The 17,297-nt window shown below is 38.9% G+C and overlaps 2 protein-coding genes and 1 long non-coding RNA gene across 6 annotated transcripts in view; 1 reads left to right on the top strand and 2 right to left on the bottom strand.

The window, feature by feature from the left end:
* LOC121952008 (adenylate cyclase type 1-like) overlaps positions 1–7,200 on the top strand; it is a 54,363-nt gene extending 47,163 nt beyond the window's left edge. Inside the window, exons 12-20 of one of the 2 annotated variants that reach the window (XM_088085560.1) lie at positions 366–455; positions 683–945; positions 2,780–2,906; positions 3,355–3,516; positions 3,605–3,751; positions 3,847–3,945; positions 4,068–4,182; positions 4,261–4,385; positions 6,310–7,200. In XM_088085560.1, coding sequence (XP_087941686.1) covers positions 366–455; positions 683–945; positions 2,780–2,906; positions 3,355–3,516; positions 3,605–3,751; positions 3,847–3,945; positions 4,068–4,182; positions 4,261–4,385; positions 6,310–6,729 — 1,548 coding nt within the window. In that variant the 3' untranslated portion in view covers positions 6,730–7,200. The remainder of the gene's footprint in view (positions 1–365; positions 456–682; positions 946–2,779; positions 2,907–3,354; positions 3,517–3,604; positions 3,752–3,846; positions 3,946–4,067; positions 4,183–4,260; positions 4,386–6,309) is intronic. The other variant, XM_042498516.2, reaches the window with a different exon arrangement.
* LOC148188104 (uncharacterized) lies at positions 3,350–6,299 on the bottom strand. 2 transcript variants are annotated; one of them, XR_015778171.1, is made up of 3 exons: positions 5,171–6,299; positions 4,251–4,362; positions 3,350–3,481 (listed from the first exon to the last, which is right to left on the bottom strand). It is a non-coding gene; the product is annotated as an uncharacterized LOC148188104 (long non-coding RNA). The 2 variants fall into 2 exon arrangements; XR_015778170.1 differs by having other exon boundaries at positions 5,266–6,299.
* A 6,460-nt stretch (positions 7,201–13,660) lies between the features above and the next one.
* LOC148188103 (uncharacterized) lies at positions 13,661–15,080 on the bottom strand. Of its 2 annotated transcripts, none has more exons than XM_088085764.1 (4): positions 14,714–15,080; positions 14,201–14,584; positions 14,027–14,119; positions 13,661–13,931 (listed from the first exon to the last, which is right to left on the bottom strand). In XM_088085764.1, exons 1-4 carry the CDS (start codon positions 14,732–14,734, stop codon positions 13,854–13,856), a joined length of 576 nt encoding a protein of 191 aa, XP_087941890.1. In that variant the 5' UTR covers positions 14,735–15,080; the 3' UTR covers positions 13,661–13,853. The 2 variants fall into 2 exon arrangements, with proteins under 2 accessions (XP_087941890.1, XP_087941889.1); XM_088085763.1 differs by having other exon boundaries at positions 13,661–13,934; positions 14,714–15,065.
* Between the last annotated feature and the right edge of the window lie 2,217 nt (positions 15,081–17,297).

Below are 17,297 nucleotides of genomic sequence, written 5' to 3'. Positions count from 1 at the left end.
GGACAGCTGTAACATGAAAGGGGGAGAGAGAGGGGATGATGTGCGGTAAAGGGCCGAGGCCAGAATCGAACCCACAGCCGCTGCGGCAAGGACACAGCCTCTGTACGTGGGGCGCCAGCTCTACCAACTGAGTTACTGGGCGCCCCCTTTTAAATTAATTTTAAATAAAAAAACAAAGCAATAAAAAAACAAAAGTGTAACTCTGCTACTAACATATTTTGTCCTACATTTTTTTTTTTTGCTGTGTATTCACATATATAACATTAACTTTGACCTATATAATTTTATTTTTTCAATTATATCATATAATGTTCCTCATGCTGTCAGTCTCCTTCACCTAACTTTTTTTTGTTTTTATCTCTCAGTGTTTTCCAGGGTGCCTGACCATTCAGATTCGCACAGCTCTCTGTATTCTCATAGTGCTCTTAATCTACGCTGTGGCCCAGGCCTGTGTGGTGAGTGTTAACAGTAAAAATGTCATTCTCCAAATATGAAAAATGCCACCATGTTTTGGGCTGCAATTGTAGTTCCCTGACAGTTGTAATATATTCAATTTGCTTTATATATCGGTGCTGTAAATTAGAAAACAGAAAAATATATAATAACTATAAGTCTGTGGGTGTAGACTAACACTGACTCTCTGTTTTATCACTCATATGTACATTTATTTGTCCTCTGTCAGGTGGGCTGTATGCCCTGGTTGTGGGATAGTGCCAACACCAACAGCTCCATCATCATCATTGATCTGGACAGCGGCGCCAACCACACCATGGCGGAGCTGCCTTGTGACGGCGCCCGTTACGCCTTTCTGTCCTGTGTGGTGGGCACACTCACCTTGGCACTTTTCCTGCGTGTCTCGTGGCTGCCAAAGATGGCGCTAATGCTCCTTCTGGGGGTGCTGTATGTCACCGTGTTGGAGCTCAGCGGCTTTCGCAAGACTGCAGGGTGAGAGGTTAACGTCACAACATGATCGCAAACCAGACGCACACAATCATGCAAAACACAGCTTGTTTGCACTTTTTATTTCTGTCCTTTCCTGAAGTTACATGAGGCAACGTTTGGCTGTGAGTGTCAAGCAACAGTTTTTGTGTTTGTCTGATCCAGAGAAGGGGCAGATAACGAGGAGTTTGGAGGAACATTTACAGTACATGTGCTGAGATGTATGTGTGTGGAGGAGTCTTTGCTTGTCTGCAGCCCACACACTCTTTCATTTTCCACTCTTAGAGGCAGCACATGTGCTCATTAGTTCCAAATCAGAAGCCTGAAAGGACAATGTGGGCTGGATGATGGGAGCGTGTTAGCTGCTTCAACCCAGCGCAGAGGGGCCTGGCCAATTTTATTGGAGCTAAGATCATAAATTGGTCCCTGAAAAAATGATTACGTTAAATTTGTTAAGGTTACTAAGATAAAGATCCCTTTTGAAAAGCTCATTTTGTTTAGATGCGGTTATGCTTCAGTTGGTAATATAATACTGTATGGTCCAAAATCTCAAGCACATTTAAGCTATAATGTGTTTTATTTCATTTGATATTTAGTTTTTTTAGTTTTGATGTTTAAAAAAAACTAACATTTATTTAAAGGAATAGTTCACCAAAAACAATACTGATTGTATTTAATACTTACCTTACCAGAAAAAAAAGTTTTCTATTAAGTGGTGTTAAGAAGAGCAGAGCAACTGAAAAAGAAGAACAGAAAAGAAAAGAAGCACAATTTACCCTAAACTACTGAACTGCTAGAAAAACTTTCCTGCTAAACAAAGCATTTCCTATGAAGGACTTTGTTGTGCACATGCACAAATGCACACAACAAGGGGGATGCTAGTAATCCAGAAGTGCTTTGTTTAGCAATAGTTTAATACAAATACTGTAGTTGTGTTTGGTTTCCATGAACCAATTAATAGATACAAGACACTTGGATAATGCTGCACGGAAATTTTCTGAATGTCTGTCAGACATTTTTAACCTATTTTGCTGTCTTTCGTATGGTCTCTGTCAAAGGCTGTTTGATCTGATACGCTTTCTGTTTAAAAGTTACAGTTAGTAACTTTTACGCCAATAATTTTGTGTCATATTTGTTGAAACTGTTAGTATAGTCTGAAAGAAAATAAGATGACAGATAGTCTGTGAAAAAAATCATGTCCCTCCTCCTCATCTTAATGCCTCTAATGGCATTTGCTAGAATCTACTGTGGCATACCATAAACAACCAACCAGTCTCTAACACAGCCGTCAAACATGTCAACTACTGTTCGAGTGTGGCTAAGCTGTCAAACTAGTAAGCACTGATCAAATATGAATCAAGAATTTGTTACTGTATTGCCTATTACTTGTCACGAATGTTTTCAGAAACATATTTTGATGCAGCAGTTGATTGAAGTACCAAGCACCGCCCACCGGCCGGATGAACTCCCTCAATTAACAGCTAAACAGTACACTACAATTTGTTTCTGTTTGAGGTGAGAAATAGACAATGCAGTAAGAACATCTTGATCATCTTGACAATTTGACTGCAGTCCATGAGCAGTGATTGACATGATTGACAGCTGCATTAGACTCCTCTGCTCTGATTGGTTGTCTTTGTTCACATGCAGTAAGGTCATTAGAGGCAATAAGCCCAAGAAAGTGTGTTATACAGTTCATACTGTTTTTCGGTGAACTATTCCTTTAATAAAACTTTACTCACAATTGTTCTCCTCACTGTGGGGGGTCCTTTCAACCCTCATGTGTAGTTTTCTGTGTGGTCCAGTCCAGTGCTGACTTGTGTGTCGGTCTCTTCCACAGTGGGGGGTCCTTCCACATCCGGGGCTACGAGCCCATCCTGTCTCTGTTGCTCTTTGTCAGTGCCCTGGCCCTCCACTCCAGGCAACTCGACCTCAAACTACGCTTGGACTTCCTATGGGCTGTGCAGGTCAGGAAGTGTGTGTGTGTGTGTGTGGATGCTGAGAGGCTTGAATCTCGTTATCATAAGATTTAACAGAAGTGTACTGAAGAAATGCTGCCACAACAGCTTTTATATATGTGAACAAGCAGGGTATGTATGGAGGATTTCTATTTATAGGCTGCCAGCTGTCTGTTTCTCTAGCAAAAAACGAGGGTATGAAGCTTGTTTTCTCTTGGTGCCAGGAGCTAAAAAAGGACTATTGTGCACAGTGGGATTGCAAAAATGAAATTTTAAGTTATCTAATCATTTAACTGGCAGAATTAGTCATGTAATGTTCCTAAGTCCTTTCAATTATGACACATCTAGTCCATGTTGCGTGGTTTGTTACTGACCCCGTGTGGTGAAATTGTGGGACAAGCTGCAGTCCTCATGGCTGTATCTGTGTATTTTACTTGTGTGCCACATTTGCTGTCAGGCGGAAGAGGACAGAGACGGCATGGAGAAAGTCAAGCTGGACAACAGGAGGATCCTCTTCAATCTTCTGCCCGCACACGTGGCTCAACACTTCCTGTTGTCAAACCCCAGGAACATGGTGAGCCTCGCTAATAGACAGGCAGACAGACAAACAGACAAACAGGTAGATAAACAGACCGAAAAACATGAATCGAAAGACATCACACGACGTATTTTATACTGTTATACTGTATTCTTTTTTTTTTCATCAGGATCTATACTATCAGTCCTACGCACAAGTTGGTGTCCTGTTTGCCTCAATCCCAAACTTTAATGACTTCTACATCGAGCTGGATGGCAACAACATGGGAGTGGAGTGCCTGAGACTACTGAATGAGATCATTGCTGACTTTGATGAGGTCGGATGCAGTTTTTTGTTTTTTTACTTTGAGCATATCTGAACTCTGGATTATCTGAGTGATGTTGCATTGGTGTTTTGAATACATGTTTGCAGCTCATGGATAAGGAATGCTACAAAGACATAGAGAAAATTAAAACCATTGGCAGTACATACATGGCAGCTGTGGGCCTCGTCCCCACCATTGGAACCAAGGTAACATGTCTTTTTATATTTCTGCACATGTATAAATGGATGTAGAAGATCATAATGACGATAATATGAGGGATCATTTTAGGCACAGATACTGACTGCTGTGTTTACGTCTCCTTCTTAAGGCCAAAAAATCTGTTTACGACCATCTGAGCACAATTGCAGACTACGCCATTGAGATGTTTGATGTTTTGGATGAAATCAACTATCAGTCATACAATGAGTTTGTGTTGAGAGTAGGTAAGTCTATAAACCATAAGAAACCTCAGTTCTTCTATACTTTATATTTATTGTTAACATTTTCTTACGTTTGTGCAGGTATCAATGTCGGTCCAGTGGTTGCCGGGGTGATTGGGGCGCGGCGACCTCAGTATGACATCTGGGGGAACACCGTGAATGTGGCCAGCAGGATGGACAGCACTGGAGTCCCGGGAAAGATACAGGTATTCAACACACCTTAGATATTTATCTAAAAGTAATTTTTTTAAAATGGATGTGTAGTTTACAGATGATGTTTATAGGGAAAACTGCATAACCACAAACCACAGTTGTAAGGTTGAAATGTATAGATCATAATAACTAAAATCTAATACAAAACAGTGCATGCTACATATCTAAATAGACCAACATGAATCAGAAGTTTAATGCATTTTGATGCAATAAACCATGTTGCCCCTATTGCTGTCAAATTTTAAAATTAGTGTTCCCATGGTCATGAAAAACCTGGAAACATCATGGATTTTTGTTGCGTGTAATAGAATTCCTAGAGTAATTTTCTTTGGATAATGTTCATGTAACATAACAACAAAATTATTTTCTGTAGCTGTGTGTGTGAAACGTGTTTTGTAAATTATCATGTACATTTCTAAATTTTCTCAATGCCAACTCTCCTTTCATGTGCGCCAGATAGCTGAAATTAGATTTGAAAAGAATCTGCTGTGTTTGAAAAACACCAGGCAAGAAATGTGGGTCCCTGAAAAGTCATAAAAGGTTTTGAAATTGTGTCCATTAAAATGTGTGAAGGCTGTAAAAATATTAATGAATATTTCAAACTTTAATAATAACATTTTGACATTAAAGGTTACTTTTTGTAGTGTCCAATCAATCAGTCCAATGAAACGAGGAGGCAGTATTTCACCCGTCAAATTACAGTACAGTACAGTTTGTGCTGTCATTAGTTCCACTAAAGATATGTTTTGGTAAATAGCCATCGTGAGATGTTACTTACCAGTCTAAAAGAAACATTGTAAGTTCAGCATCAAACTGCATCTTTTTACTCTCCAAAAGCTGTCTCCAGCATTGGAAATCCACACTAATATTTACCCTAGTTTTGCTTCTTCTAACTTTGCTTCTTTTCTTTGCTGTCGAACATTGCTTCTTCGCAGGAGCTGCTTGTGATGGAGATAACAGTTGTTTTCCTGGAGCTTCTGCCATAGCTGTGTTTCTTACTCACTAACTAATTCACTGAAACTGAAACATCTACGCTATATCCATGGACTCTATGCTCCAGCTGGCTCAACTTCTTCATCCTCTCTTGCAGCACACTAGAGGCTACAGTGACTCACTGTCCCCTCTCAGGCCAGGATGTGTTATTACAGAAGGAAAGGCCCATCACTGGCTGCTTAGCTGGATATCTCTGCAGTACAATACATAGGCATCTTGGACATAATGTAAAAGGTGTTACTTTTTCACACTCTTTTGATAGGGTCAGTTCATTTTTTGAATGTTTAAAACTAAAATTAGGTCCAGATCTTACATGTCCACTTGGACTTAATGATGCACTTATTAGATTCTGGTGGTCAAAGGTCAAGGTCACTGTGACCTTACATCCATCCCATTTTTGTGAATGTGGGAGGGAACTTTTTAAATTTGGTATTAAAATCCACTCAAGGATGAACTGATTAGAAATTGGTAGGTGTGGTCACAAAATACATATTTGAACATAGCTCAGGAAATAATTTTCAAAGGTCAACTTCACTTTGTCATCAACATGTTTTCTGTCCATTATCTGGAACAAAAGGGGAAGCATTTGGTCAGATCTTGAAATGGTGACACTAATCTTGGGTGCCCAATTGTGGCGATTACATAGATCTTCTGCTGCAGGGTTAAAGATGATAAATGTACTTTATATGCATTTACATGGTACTTTTCTAGTCTTCAACCACTTCAACGTCACATCACGTCAACTACTTGATGCACTTTTAACTGCGTTTCGCGTTTACCCACACATTCATACGCTGAAGGCAGAGGCTGCCAGACAAGGTCCCAATCTGCTCATTAGGATTGAATCTAATCATCCACATGTACATTTGCACACTGATGGCACAGCTGTTAGTAACAGTTTTGTTTTTTTTTCTTTTAATACAGGTGACCGAAGACGTCTATCGCCTGCTGAATACCAACTATGACCTGGTGTGCCGCGGCAAAGTCAGCGTCAAGGGTAAAGGTGAGATGCTGACCTACTTCCTAGAGGGCAAAGTTCAGGGGATCGGCACTGCAACCACTTCTTCAGTGGTGCGTTCTGCCAGCCTGGCGCGCCGGATCCACTCCTGTGGCAAGACAAGCGTCCCAACCAATCTGGGCAGCGTCTCCTCTGCCGCCAGCCTGACCGCTTACGCCAGCATGGGCAGCAACATGCAGATGAATGCTGCCAACAGCAGCAACAGCCAAGCGACATGCCTGCCATCATCCTGCGTGCCTGCAGTGGGCGAGGAGGACGAGGAGAACATAGAGGTGACAGAGATTGAGATTGAGACTGTGGCAGCTGTTGCAGATGCAGCAGTGTAGGAAAAAAGGACTACAAACTTCACAGAAAAATAAAAGGAAAGAAAGCCCTGGTTGGAGGCCAAGCGAAGACAGGGCTGTCCAGGTGTTTCCTATAAATCCTGAGCCTCTGGCACAACCCAGAATATGCTCATTCAGGATACGAACCTCCAGAGAAATGACATGGTGATACGGACAATCATACTCGCTTTTAGGGATTTTTAACTGCTTGCCACTCTTGAAAGAAAAACTTGGAGTGAAGAAGAAAGCTACCCAGAATGCTCTTTTTACCATCTCTATACTGGATGATTAGATTTGTGGTGTGCTTGGGTCCCCTCAGATCCAGGTATAATGTGTATCTTTGTTTTTTATGTGGAGCATATTCCATGTACAAGGGATATGTGCATTAATATCCAGAAAAAGACGGACCATGCTATTGCTTTTGCACTGTCTTTCTGATTATGCCAAGGATACATTGCATAACTTACAGTAAAATAGTGTTGTTTCTTTTTTGATGTGTGTAAGCATGCATGTGTGTACTCGGAGTGTGTGTATGCATGTGTGGTTAATTCTGAATTGTAACGAAACAGCACAAAAATACTTTTTTATACTCAGAGCTCACTGGATGAAATAGGCTTTTTTTGAGACATATTTACAATTAATAGTGCATGACTTTTAAAGAGTTGACAGCCATAGTAACGGTACTCCTGCTGAAAGAAAACCAAAGTATTGAGCTTTCCATAGATCTTTCTTTTTACTGCTTACATTGCCTCAACATACTCAAAAGAGAGGAGCAAATGTTGCATTAGGTTGAACATATTTGGCATATGGGACTCGTCCATACCTCATCAGTTGACTTAAAAGTGTCTTTTTGAACCCCAGAGCAGTGAACTTCAGGTTCCTGAATATTTGATGTTTTGCCCTGTTGCACAATAGTTTAATAGTTTTGTTACAGGGAAACTTATGTGTTTTTCAACTTGGACTCCATTTCCCATGTTTTTGCGTCTACTTGACTAATGGAATTAAAACTTTAAACTGGTCAAATATTCAGCGAGACTGCTGAGCTGCTGCTGTGAAACAGGCTGCAATTTTATTCCTTCCACTAAAAATCACTTGCTTTGCCACTGACAGGCTCTGATTGTTTCAAAACATGTCGATAACATTTTCGGAAAGGGACACAGAGGGATAAAATGTTTATCCTTATCTTTTACTGGTCTGTTTGTAATGGACCTGCATGTGTATAGCGCTTTTCTAGTCATTTTTGACCACTCAAAGCTCTTTCACGCAATGAGTCACATTCACACAGTGGTGGCCAAGGCTACCGTACAAGGTGCCACCTGCTACTCAGTTTTTTAACCGTACAGATGCACTCACACACCAGAACAGCCATTGGAAGCAATTTGAGGTTCAGTATTTTGCCCGAAGATGACTTGCTCTACCCCTGAGCCACAGTCGCCCCAATAACTGTGACCAAGTCTCACTCGAGACTGAAATATCTCCAGAGGCGACTTGTTGCAGGTAGACAACAATGGAAACATTACTTAGAGTTAGAAGAGTGAAGGAGTGATATATAGTTGATGTTGACAATGTGGCAAAGTCACAGTTAAGAACAAGACTGAGTGAGACTTGGTTAGACACACCAATTAACACATTAGATCCACAAAAAGAAAGGAAAAACATTTTATTTCCCTGTAGGGTCTTTTCTGTAATGACATTTTTAATAACAGTCTTTGCCTGTCAGTGGCAAAGACAAATTCAGTGTGGAGGGTTAAGTGGCATCAAGCAGTAAGGTTGCAAAACTGAACTTCTCTCGTGTGCCAGATGTGCAGGAGAACTACAGCGGCCAATCCAAAACATGTAAACATGAAAAACACCAATAGGCCTTTACAGAGCCAGTGTTAGGTTTGTCCACTCTAGGCTACTGTAGAAACAACATGGCGAACTCATTGGAAGAGGATCCGCTCTGTATGCCGTTATAAACAGCTCACTCTGTTTGGTTTTTTAAAGATTTTTTGGGGGGGCTTTTATTGCCTTAAATGGACAGGACAGTTTGAGAGTGAAAGGGGGAGAGAGAGAGAGGGTGACATGCAGCAAAGGACTGAGACCAGAATTGAACCCACGGCTAGGATACAGCCTCTGTATATGGGGCGCTGCTCTATCCACTGAGCCGCCAGGCGACCCAAGCTTACCTTAATGTAAAAAAAAAACACAGTTCATATTTACAGGAACTTACAGGAGAACATTGGTATAATTATTATATACCATTTCTGCCAATAGATGCCTCAAATCCTACACATTGGACCCATAATGGACGTAAATTGACGATGCCCAAACGTACCTAAGTGGTTACATTGCAGCCTGTTTTGCAACTAACCAATTACTAGACCAGTTTCAAAATTGTTGTCTGCATTAGTTATTGAGACACAAAAAAGGGGGTAAAATAGTTCTGTAGTTGAAAAATCTCGACATTTCCCTTTAAGTCTACACACAGACAGCGGTGGCTTTGACACTGATGAGGCAGTAAAGGTCAATGAAAGGGACAGATAAAACGTGTCGACCTAAAGACCATTTGTATTGAGTTGGATGTGTGCTGCCATGGAAACTAGTTAATGCCAAAACCGGACCAGTTATAAAGTACTATCATCACATGGAGGACCAACACACCCCTATGTATGGTGCAGACATGTATGTAGATATCCATGAATGCATTCATTCACTCAAGAGAGAGCACATACATTACTTAAGCACATACAATAAGCACACAACTTCTACAAATGCACAACCTAGTCCTTTCTAGTCCGACCCAGACACATTTTCTCGAGACCACAGAAACTTTGGTGCAGTGTCGTTTTTCAGGCCTACATTACCGTACTCCAGCTTTATTCGCTATATTTATGCTACATTTTGAGTTTTCCTCAAAAAGAGTATAAGCTTTAGCACGTCTCTCAGATGCAGTCTCAGAAATGCGAGGCACTTCAGATATCTTTGTAGCCTATATCTTTATCAGCGTTGAACTTTCACTTGATCTGCAAAGGTGTAAATACATCATGTTTCAAGTTTTTTGCCTTATTCAATAAGCTTACAGTGATTGCAACCTGCCTTTTTAGATATATTCACTTTGATATGCAGATCATACTTTTTGTAAATAGCCAAAAGCTGTAAACTATGTTGTATCTTGTACAGTGTAAAGTTGGGTTATTGAATATTTTGTAATAAAGACAATATTGGTGTATAAAATATTAAATGAGTATGGCTATAAATGTCAGTAGATAAAGCAAGTAGGTGTTGAGGATTGTGGCTGAGGGTGTAAATTAGTCTTTTGTTGATTTTTATGCCTCACCTCTGGTAATAGCCGTGGTCATTTTGTTTTCCGGTTGTCTGTCTTTCCATCCATCCGTCGACTTCTCCAGAGCACCTTTGAAATTTGAAAGGAATTTCTTCACATTGGCATAAACGTCCACATGACTCAACAATGAACTTTTGGTAGTCATGGGTCAAATGTCAAGGTCACTGTGACCTCCTCAGTGTCATTTTTGTGAAGGTGATATCTCAAAAGTGCCTTGAGGGAATTTCTTCAAATGCGACACAAACGTTCACTTAGACTTAACAATAAACTGATAAAAAATTCGTGGTCATGAGTAACTGCGTCCTTGCGTCCATCTCATTCTCGTGAAAGCAACATATAAGGAGGAGCTTGAGGTAGTTTCCTCAAATGGCACAAATGTCCACTTGGACTCAAGAATGAGGTTTTTAGAATTTGGTGGTTGGAGGTAAAGTTTCAGTCCAGTCATTGAGGTCTTACATAACATGTTTTTGGAAATAACTCACAGGTTCATGAGCAAAATATGGCAAAAATTACCAACAAATGTCTAACAGGATATAATGATGAAGTTCTGACATTTTATATCCAAATGGTAAGGGGGGGTGTAGCATTCATGTTTTCACAGACATGATGTAAACTGTAAGTGCAACTTCACTGGTTTAGGGAGGCATACAACCGCGAGGCAGTAATTTTAGTAAGGATGAGCCATATGAGGCAATATTTACATTTTGTCCCCCAAACCTCAAATGCAGTGTGCAGCACAGCAAGCGATCAGCGGGACACAAATATAACTTTTTATTGGCAGTTCTCCCTGTTAGTTCCACTCTATAAAATTTCATTTCTCACACCTTAGTTTATGGCTCTTAAAATAACAGCTTTCACTCTACAGAGCAAAATATGGCAGACAATGACAGATTTATTATGCCAAACGGTGGATTTCCACAGTCCTCAGCCAGATAAATGTCACCATGTCCCAAACACTGAGCGTGGGCCAAAATTGTTTTCCCAGCATCGATGTAGAATTTGTCTTGGGGTCAGTCAGTGTAACAGTTAAGTCAACAAACACCTGGCTTGCTCAAACAGTTCAGTGTAGTACAGTATGGGAATGATTTTTGCTTTGGAATGAAATGCAACAAATTCTGCTCAGTTATTAACATTTTTTGATTGATTGTAATGTTGATTTATCCTGAAAAAGTTCTTACTTCAATGAAAAAAAGCTATAAAGTGCAGCTGTTGTTGTCACTGTCATGGTACAAGTTCCCCAAGTCCAAGCGGACATTAACATTAATCAATGAAGGGAATCCAAGGTGAGTGATGGTTCACAAATAAAACTCCCCCCCATGTCATCAGAGCTACAAAAGGGTAACATGAGTAAATAAGGTTGTAGCTTTCATAACAATACAATTTCAACAACAAAGACAATGCCAAAAAAAGCTTTATTTTACGAATCTGTGATTTTAATTTCCCAGAAAGTCTCTTTGAAATAGCTATCTATTTTTAGAACTAATTTTAGGGAAAATAGAGATGATGTTTAGAGACACTGATTTAAATTTGGTTGCAGTGTTAATGGCATGCTTTATCCACAAAAGGACAACTTCTAAATCAATAAGCCATGTTACCTTGAATTTGTGACAAAAATGTCTTTCTCACATGTGTCACAGAAACCACAAACCTAACTCGTAAACAACATTGAAACATTTTTTATTTACTGATGAACACATTTATCAACAACAAAACTTTATCAAAACACAATTCCTGCAGTATTAGTGTAGAGAAGTTTTATTTTTAGTTTAGTTTTAAGGTTTTAGCTAAAATGCACAACTGGATAAATGTAATTTGGATCTACTGCATGAGTTGTGTGAGTTTTTAAACAGATGTTTTGATGTAGTTGTGCTGTTAAACATGATCCCCAGTCAATCAAAAAATCAATATGTTTGCAGTTTTCCGTGGAGGCATGTCAGAAAAACACAGTCAAAGGTTTCTTCACAAATTCAAGACACAGCATGACTAAATGACAAACAAATGGTTATTTTGTGTGTGAAGTATTCCTTTAAGTTTAAGAGTAGTTTTTTATTTCTAGAGAAATCTTGAAAGACTTGCTGAATTTAACCCCAGTAAAAATTAATAACTTAATAGGTGAAACACGAAAGATGTTTTCTCATAAACAAACAAAAAGTATGCTTATTTTCAGTGTCCCACACCCAAATACACTGTGTTTACCTCAGTAGTCTAACAAATGTGTCCAATGCATTTCCGCCCTCCTAAGACATTTGAAGAGCCAGTTTTTGACATATTTTAACATTTACACCCACGCCTCTGAGAAACTTGCAGTCTGCTTCTTTGCTGTCTTTATTGGCACATCTTTTCACATTCCCACCACCAAATGTCAATCAATGAAATAGTGTGAAAGTGTAAGGAGGAATGTGTATCTCATCGCCAAAAAAAGAAATGCATTGCTGCACAGACTCCACAGGGTGCCTTCAATTTTCATACATGTTGGAATTGTATATTTGCCTGAGAAAGTTTAACATTTTTTTGACATCTTCAGCTGGTTACACTAGTTTATTTATAATTAATTTACCAGTATTGGAAACATTTTTTTTTCCATAATTAGGACCAGATTGCAGTTTTTCCAGAATTATTTTAATTCAGTTCAATTAAAATACTTTATTTGTCCCTGAGAGGCACTTTGCAGAGACATGTGGAGAAGGTTGCACAATATAAGAACTTTTATGTTAAAATGCAAGGCAAGCTGTACACATTAAATGCACATATAAGCTGCACAAGTAGTGACAATTACATTTATTTAAATTTATGTATGTATTTAAAAGGGACACAGCATATCAATGAACATAAATGTATAAAATACAAATGTAAATAGGTAACATCATATTGAAGAGGATATTAATGTAAAGTATGCTAGTATACTTTTACAATGAATTGAGAACTGATAGCATAGTGCAAACAAAATATCTGTATGAGAGTGAGATAATCATGTGCAAAAATAAGTTGTACAAATTTATGATAGTAATAATTAATATGAGAAAAATAGTGCAAAAATTATTAAGAATCTATCAAACTGGCCAAAAGGCCAAAATATAGTTTATAGTAATAATATAGTTTCCAATAATAAAAAAAAAAACCTTTTTCTCACTAGACCACATTAAACAACTTGTACAACTGGTGTACCACTCCTTGTGACACATAACTCAGACATTGTGTGTAAAATTGTTGGATTGTCCCATTAAAAAAAAATTTTTTACCATTTCAAAGCAGATATCTATTAAGACATACTGACTTGAATCATTAGCTTCATTTTTCACTTTCTTGTTTTAAGAGTAATGAAATCAACGATTCCCAGCCCTTGTTCACAGACAGACAGACGGACATATTAATACCTGGCAAAATACTCAAACCATTCTGTGGTAAGTCCCGCTACAAGAGGAGTCTTCAGGACCACATTTTGCACACACGCATACACACACGGTGAAAACAATACCAGCTGTCGTAACCTTGTTTCAGCTGGTAAAAATCTCTTTATTTAATACCATACTAAAACTAACTGCAACAAAAACATCATATAGGCACTATACAGAACAAATGTTTTCATCATGCAGTCAACACATCAGTATGTCTTATCATTGTTGTTTTACTGGTAATGACGAAAAAGAAACTGGGGTTTCCACATAGACTTTACTCTCTGGAAGTGCCAACTCCTTATTTGGCATTCTTGTCGTGACGAGTGTGTTCTACATTCAGTGGCCACCAACAAGGTCACTGGTTGGTGTGCCTGACATGTTTCACCGTGTGAGCCCCATGAAGAGCATTACTCCATCACCAGCTGGTGGGTTTTTGCCTCTTCAATGTTGACCATCAGGTGCACCAGCCACTCAGGAAACAGCTCCTTCTGGGAAATATTTTTGAGGATGTTGGTGAAAAAAATTGCATTTTTCCTATCAATCTTATTGTTAAAAGTCAAAATATCTCAGTATCACTCACAACCAGAGGTGCCTCCTTCTCCCCTTTATTGATTGTCTTCTTCTGCACTGTTTGTTTTGGTGATGTCTGTTTTTGCCATCTGATCTTGGAAACCTTAAAAACAGTGGAGCATTGTCAATTTTTTTTTATTTGAAATTTCAGATATTTGATTTGAATCTGTGCCAAAATACTTACCTTTATTCTCAGCTTGCCACTGCTGAACCTTGTCTCATTTCTTAACCTTGTCTGCAGAGGCGTGAAAGCTTCATCACTTAAATCCACTCCATATGTGCTCCGATCTGGCTCAGAGAAATTCCCCTTCTCCTCCTGATGATTGTTAGCAGATTGGTTTTGAAGAAAACTCTCTTGTCTGAGGGAACAATATAGTCGCCTGGTTCTCATAACCCTCAGCGGTACAGCGTCTTCTTCATCGTCTTCGCTCTCATCTTCTGCCACCATCTCCTTTGTCTCCACACCTACTCCAATGTGAAAATCCTCCCCCTCTCCTTCTGTTTTGCACTCTTGGATCTCATCTTCTTCCTGCTCTGACTCTTCCTCAATGGGCTCCAGAGGAGGCCTCTGTTCACCGTTTGAATACAAAGCAGAATTAACATAAAAGGCCATTTATTGACAAATTTATAAGATAAAAAATGAATTTTTGAAATTATTTCACAAATGAAGATTGGAAAAAAAAGGCTCAAAACTTACAAATTGCCGCTGATTGTCCATGTAGCTGAATAGCTGAGCTTTCCTTTAGTGACAGGATCATGCACTTTCAGGTTCTCATTAGCTGATTACTTAAATCAGGTGATTACTGATTACTTAAAAAACGTGACAGGTGGAAATGGATGTCCTTTTTAAAGTGATACCGACACCAACAGAGTACTTTATATGATACCTTTTTTTCTACTTTATTAAATACCCATCATGTAAATGGAAGCATTCAGTTGTGTGAAATGCCACTGGACACCACAGGTGTGTAGTTTAGCTGTAGTTTCAAATATTTAGCATCTCAGCACACTGAGCTGGCAACTCCCGTCAAATACAGTGCGCTCGACTTCACCGCACCATGGACTGTTTGTAGCTGCTGTGGTAGTCGGCCATTCACAAGTCTTATTAAATCACTTGTGGTGAATGGCTGCGAGAAAAAAACATACAAAATCTTTATTTCTTTTTTTCCAGATCTGGGTACAAAAGGACTGGTAGCATTTGACTGCACAAGTTTTGATACTACTTGGTACTGGGTTTTTTCGGTTGATACCTTAAAGGTATTGAATACTGATACGCAGCCCAGACAGATTTTGTCACCGCAATCGTGTAACCATGCAAGATGCAGCCATGAAACCTTACAGGTGTATCATGATGGGTGTGGTCCACGCAAGGGGGCTAGGAAGTAAAAAAGCGCCAATTGCCCCCCATTTTTACACCCCTTGATCATGAAACTTCCAAAGGCTGTGCTCAGCCACGACAAGACGTAGCAAAACATTTATTTAAAAAGAAACAGTGTTAAACACCTTGTTGTGTTAAACAGCTGCACTGCCTTTAAATACTGCTGCATTTAACTAATTTTATTTCAAAATGGCTTTATTGGCTATTATTACTATTTACATCTCTATTTTGAGATTGAACGTACCCCATATGTATAGTTTAGATCACTGAGGACTGAGATGGGTGCAGTCCCCTCTGTTTGTGCTGGTTTTCCTCATTGCAGGGCAGCAGACTTAATGAGCCCAATCAGCGTGTAGAGTCACACCTGCAGCACCTCCCCTCATCCACTCCTACACGACTGACTCTACACATCTCTACTACCTATGTATGCAGCTTGTTTGACTTTTTCTGTTTATAAATAGCTTTTTTCTCATTCCTGTCTCATTTTTTTGTCTATCCTAAAAACCATGTTGAGACAAATGTGAGCTCAAGTGGGATGATCCCATTTGTCACATACATGAGATTTAGTAAAAACAATTACAATTTATTGAATTAAAGTTGACTACAAAAAACAATCCAGTGTAGAGATCAGCAATGAAAGCAGACGTGTGTCAGATGTGTTGTGCGGTTGTTGGAGGTGCAACAGCAAAAAGGCAGTGATGCAGGATGGATGTCTGCTGATAGGAAAGAAGAGCGTGAGCTGGCTTTAATAGCATGAAAGGCCCAGGTGAGATTAATCAAGGCAACGACCCTTGATATCAGCAAGCTGCCTGATAAAAATTTCCAGAACAGCCTCCAAGACAGTGGGAGGGGCAACAAGCCGAGCCAGGGCGCAGAAAATAAGGGGTTGGGAAGTAGGTAAGGGGCCATTGGATTATTTTTATTGATGCATTAACAATAAGCAGTACTTTAATATGTTGGTTGGTCCTTTACATATTGTTGGGCCATTTACCCCAGCAAGAAAAACAGCAAGAAATTGGCAAGACAAAAAAAAAAAAAAAATTACCTGAACATTAGCACAAAAAAGTAAAAAAAAAAAAATAATAATAATAATAATAATAACCTGAAAATAGTGCTGAAAATTGGGACAAAAATGTATGCATTTTAATACATTTTTTTCTGTAACATAGTTTTAAATATAATAGTTATAAACATAGCTTCTGGACATTTTTCCCTAATTTTTTTCATTTTTCCCCTTTTTGAAAAACAAATTTCTGTGCAATTTCTTTCTTTCAAGAGTATCTTGCAGTTTGTAAAACATTTCTTGCCATCTTGCTATCATCTTATCTACAAACATGTGCTGGAGTTTATGGGAATTTATGCTGTAATACTAATAATAATAATAAATAAAATTTAAAAAAATAATAAAAAATACCAGTAAATAATCCTAATCATCGTTTTTTCCTGGTTGAGGCATTATTGTAGTGCATGGAGAATGTTTTTGTAGTTCAGCATTATATATTTTGAGGTAGTGGGTAGTGTCATATATCAATTTTCTGTTTAAATAACAAATTCACAACATAAAAGGATAGAGGTCATAGAGTGCACAGCATGAGTCACGTTGTATTTATATCACACATAGAGTAAGTTGAGGTATCTGGCATATTGCTTATTGCCATACTATGACCAAATACTACACCAAGAAAACAAGCAATTACTACCATCACTCTTCAGACAAACATGTTATGATTCTAGCAGAGCCATCCATAATGTTAGGGTTATGCAATGCTAAAGGGGAATGATCTTGTTTATCTGTCTGTCTGATAAGAGAAACCTTCACAAAGACACTGCAGGGACAAATAAGGTAAGGAGTGAAAACAGTGTCAAGGCACAATCTGTCAGCATCACTTCATAAAAATAAGAC

The sequence above is a fragment of the Plectropomus leopardus genome, chromosome 12 (assembly GCF_026936395.1).
Source record: "Plectropomus leopardus strain MGB_pleo_1.0 chromosome 12, ASM2693639v1, whole genome shotgun sequence".
Taxonomy (NCBI): domain Eukaryota; kingdom Metazoa; phylum Chordata; class Actinopteri; order Perciformes; family Serranidae; genus Plectropomus; species Plectropomus leopardus.
Note: the sequence above shows the minus strand (reverse complement) of the source record. Positions and strands in the feature narration are given on the sequence as shown.

Bases quoted from the DNA above. Each gene is read 5' to 3' on its own strand.
- LOC148188103 (XM_088085763.1), bottom strand. From the start codon at position 14,734: ATGGACAATCAGCGGCAATTT. The intron at 14,585-14,713 runs GTAAGTTTTGAG...AACGGTGAACAG, and splicing joins TGGACAATCAGCGGCAATTT to AGGCCTCCTCTGGAGCCCAT. The intron at 13,935-14,026 runs GTGAGTGATACT...AATATTTCCCAG, and splicing joins AGAAGGAGGCACCTCTGGTT to AAGGAGCTGTTTCCTGAGTG.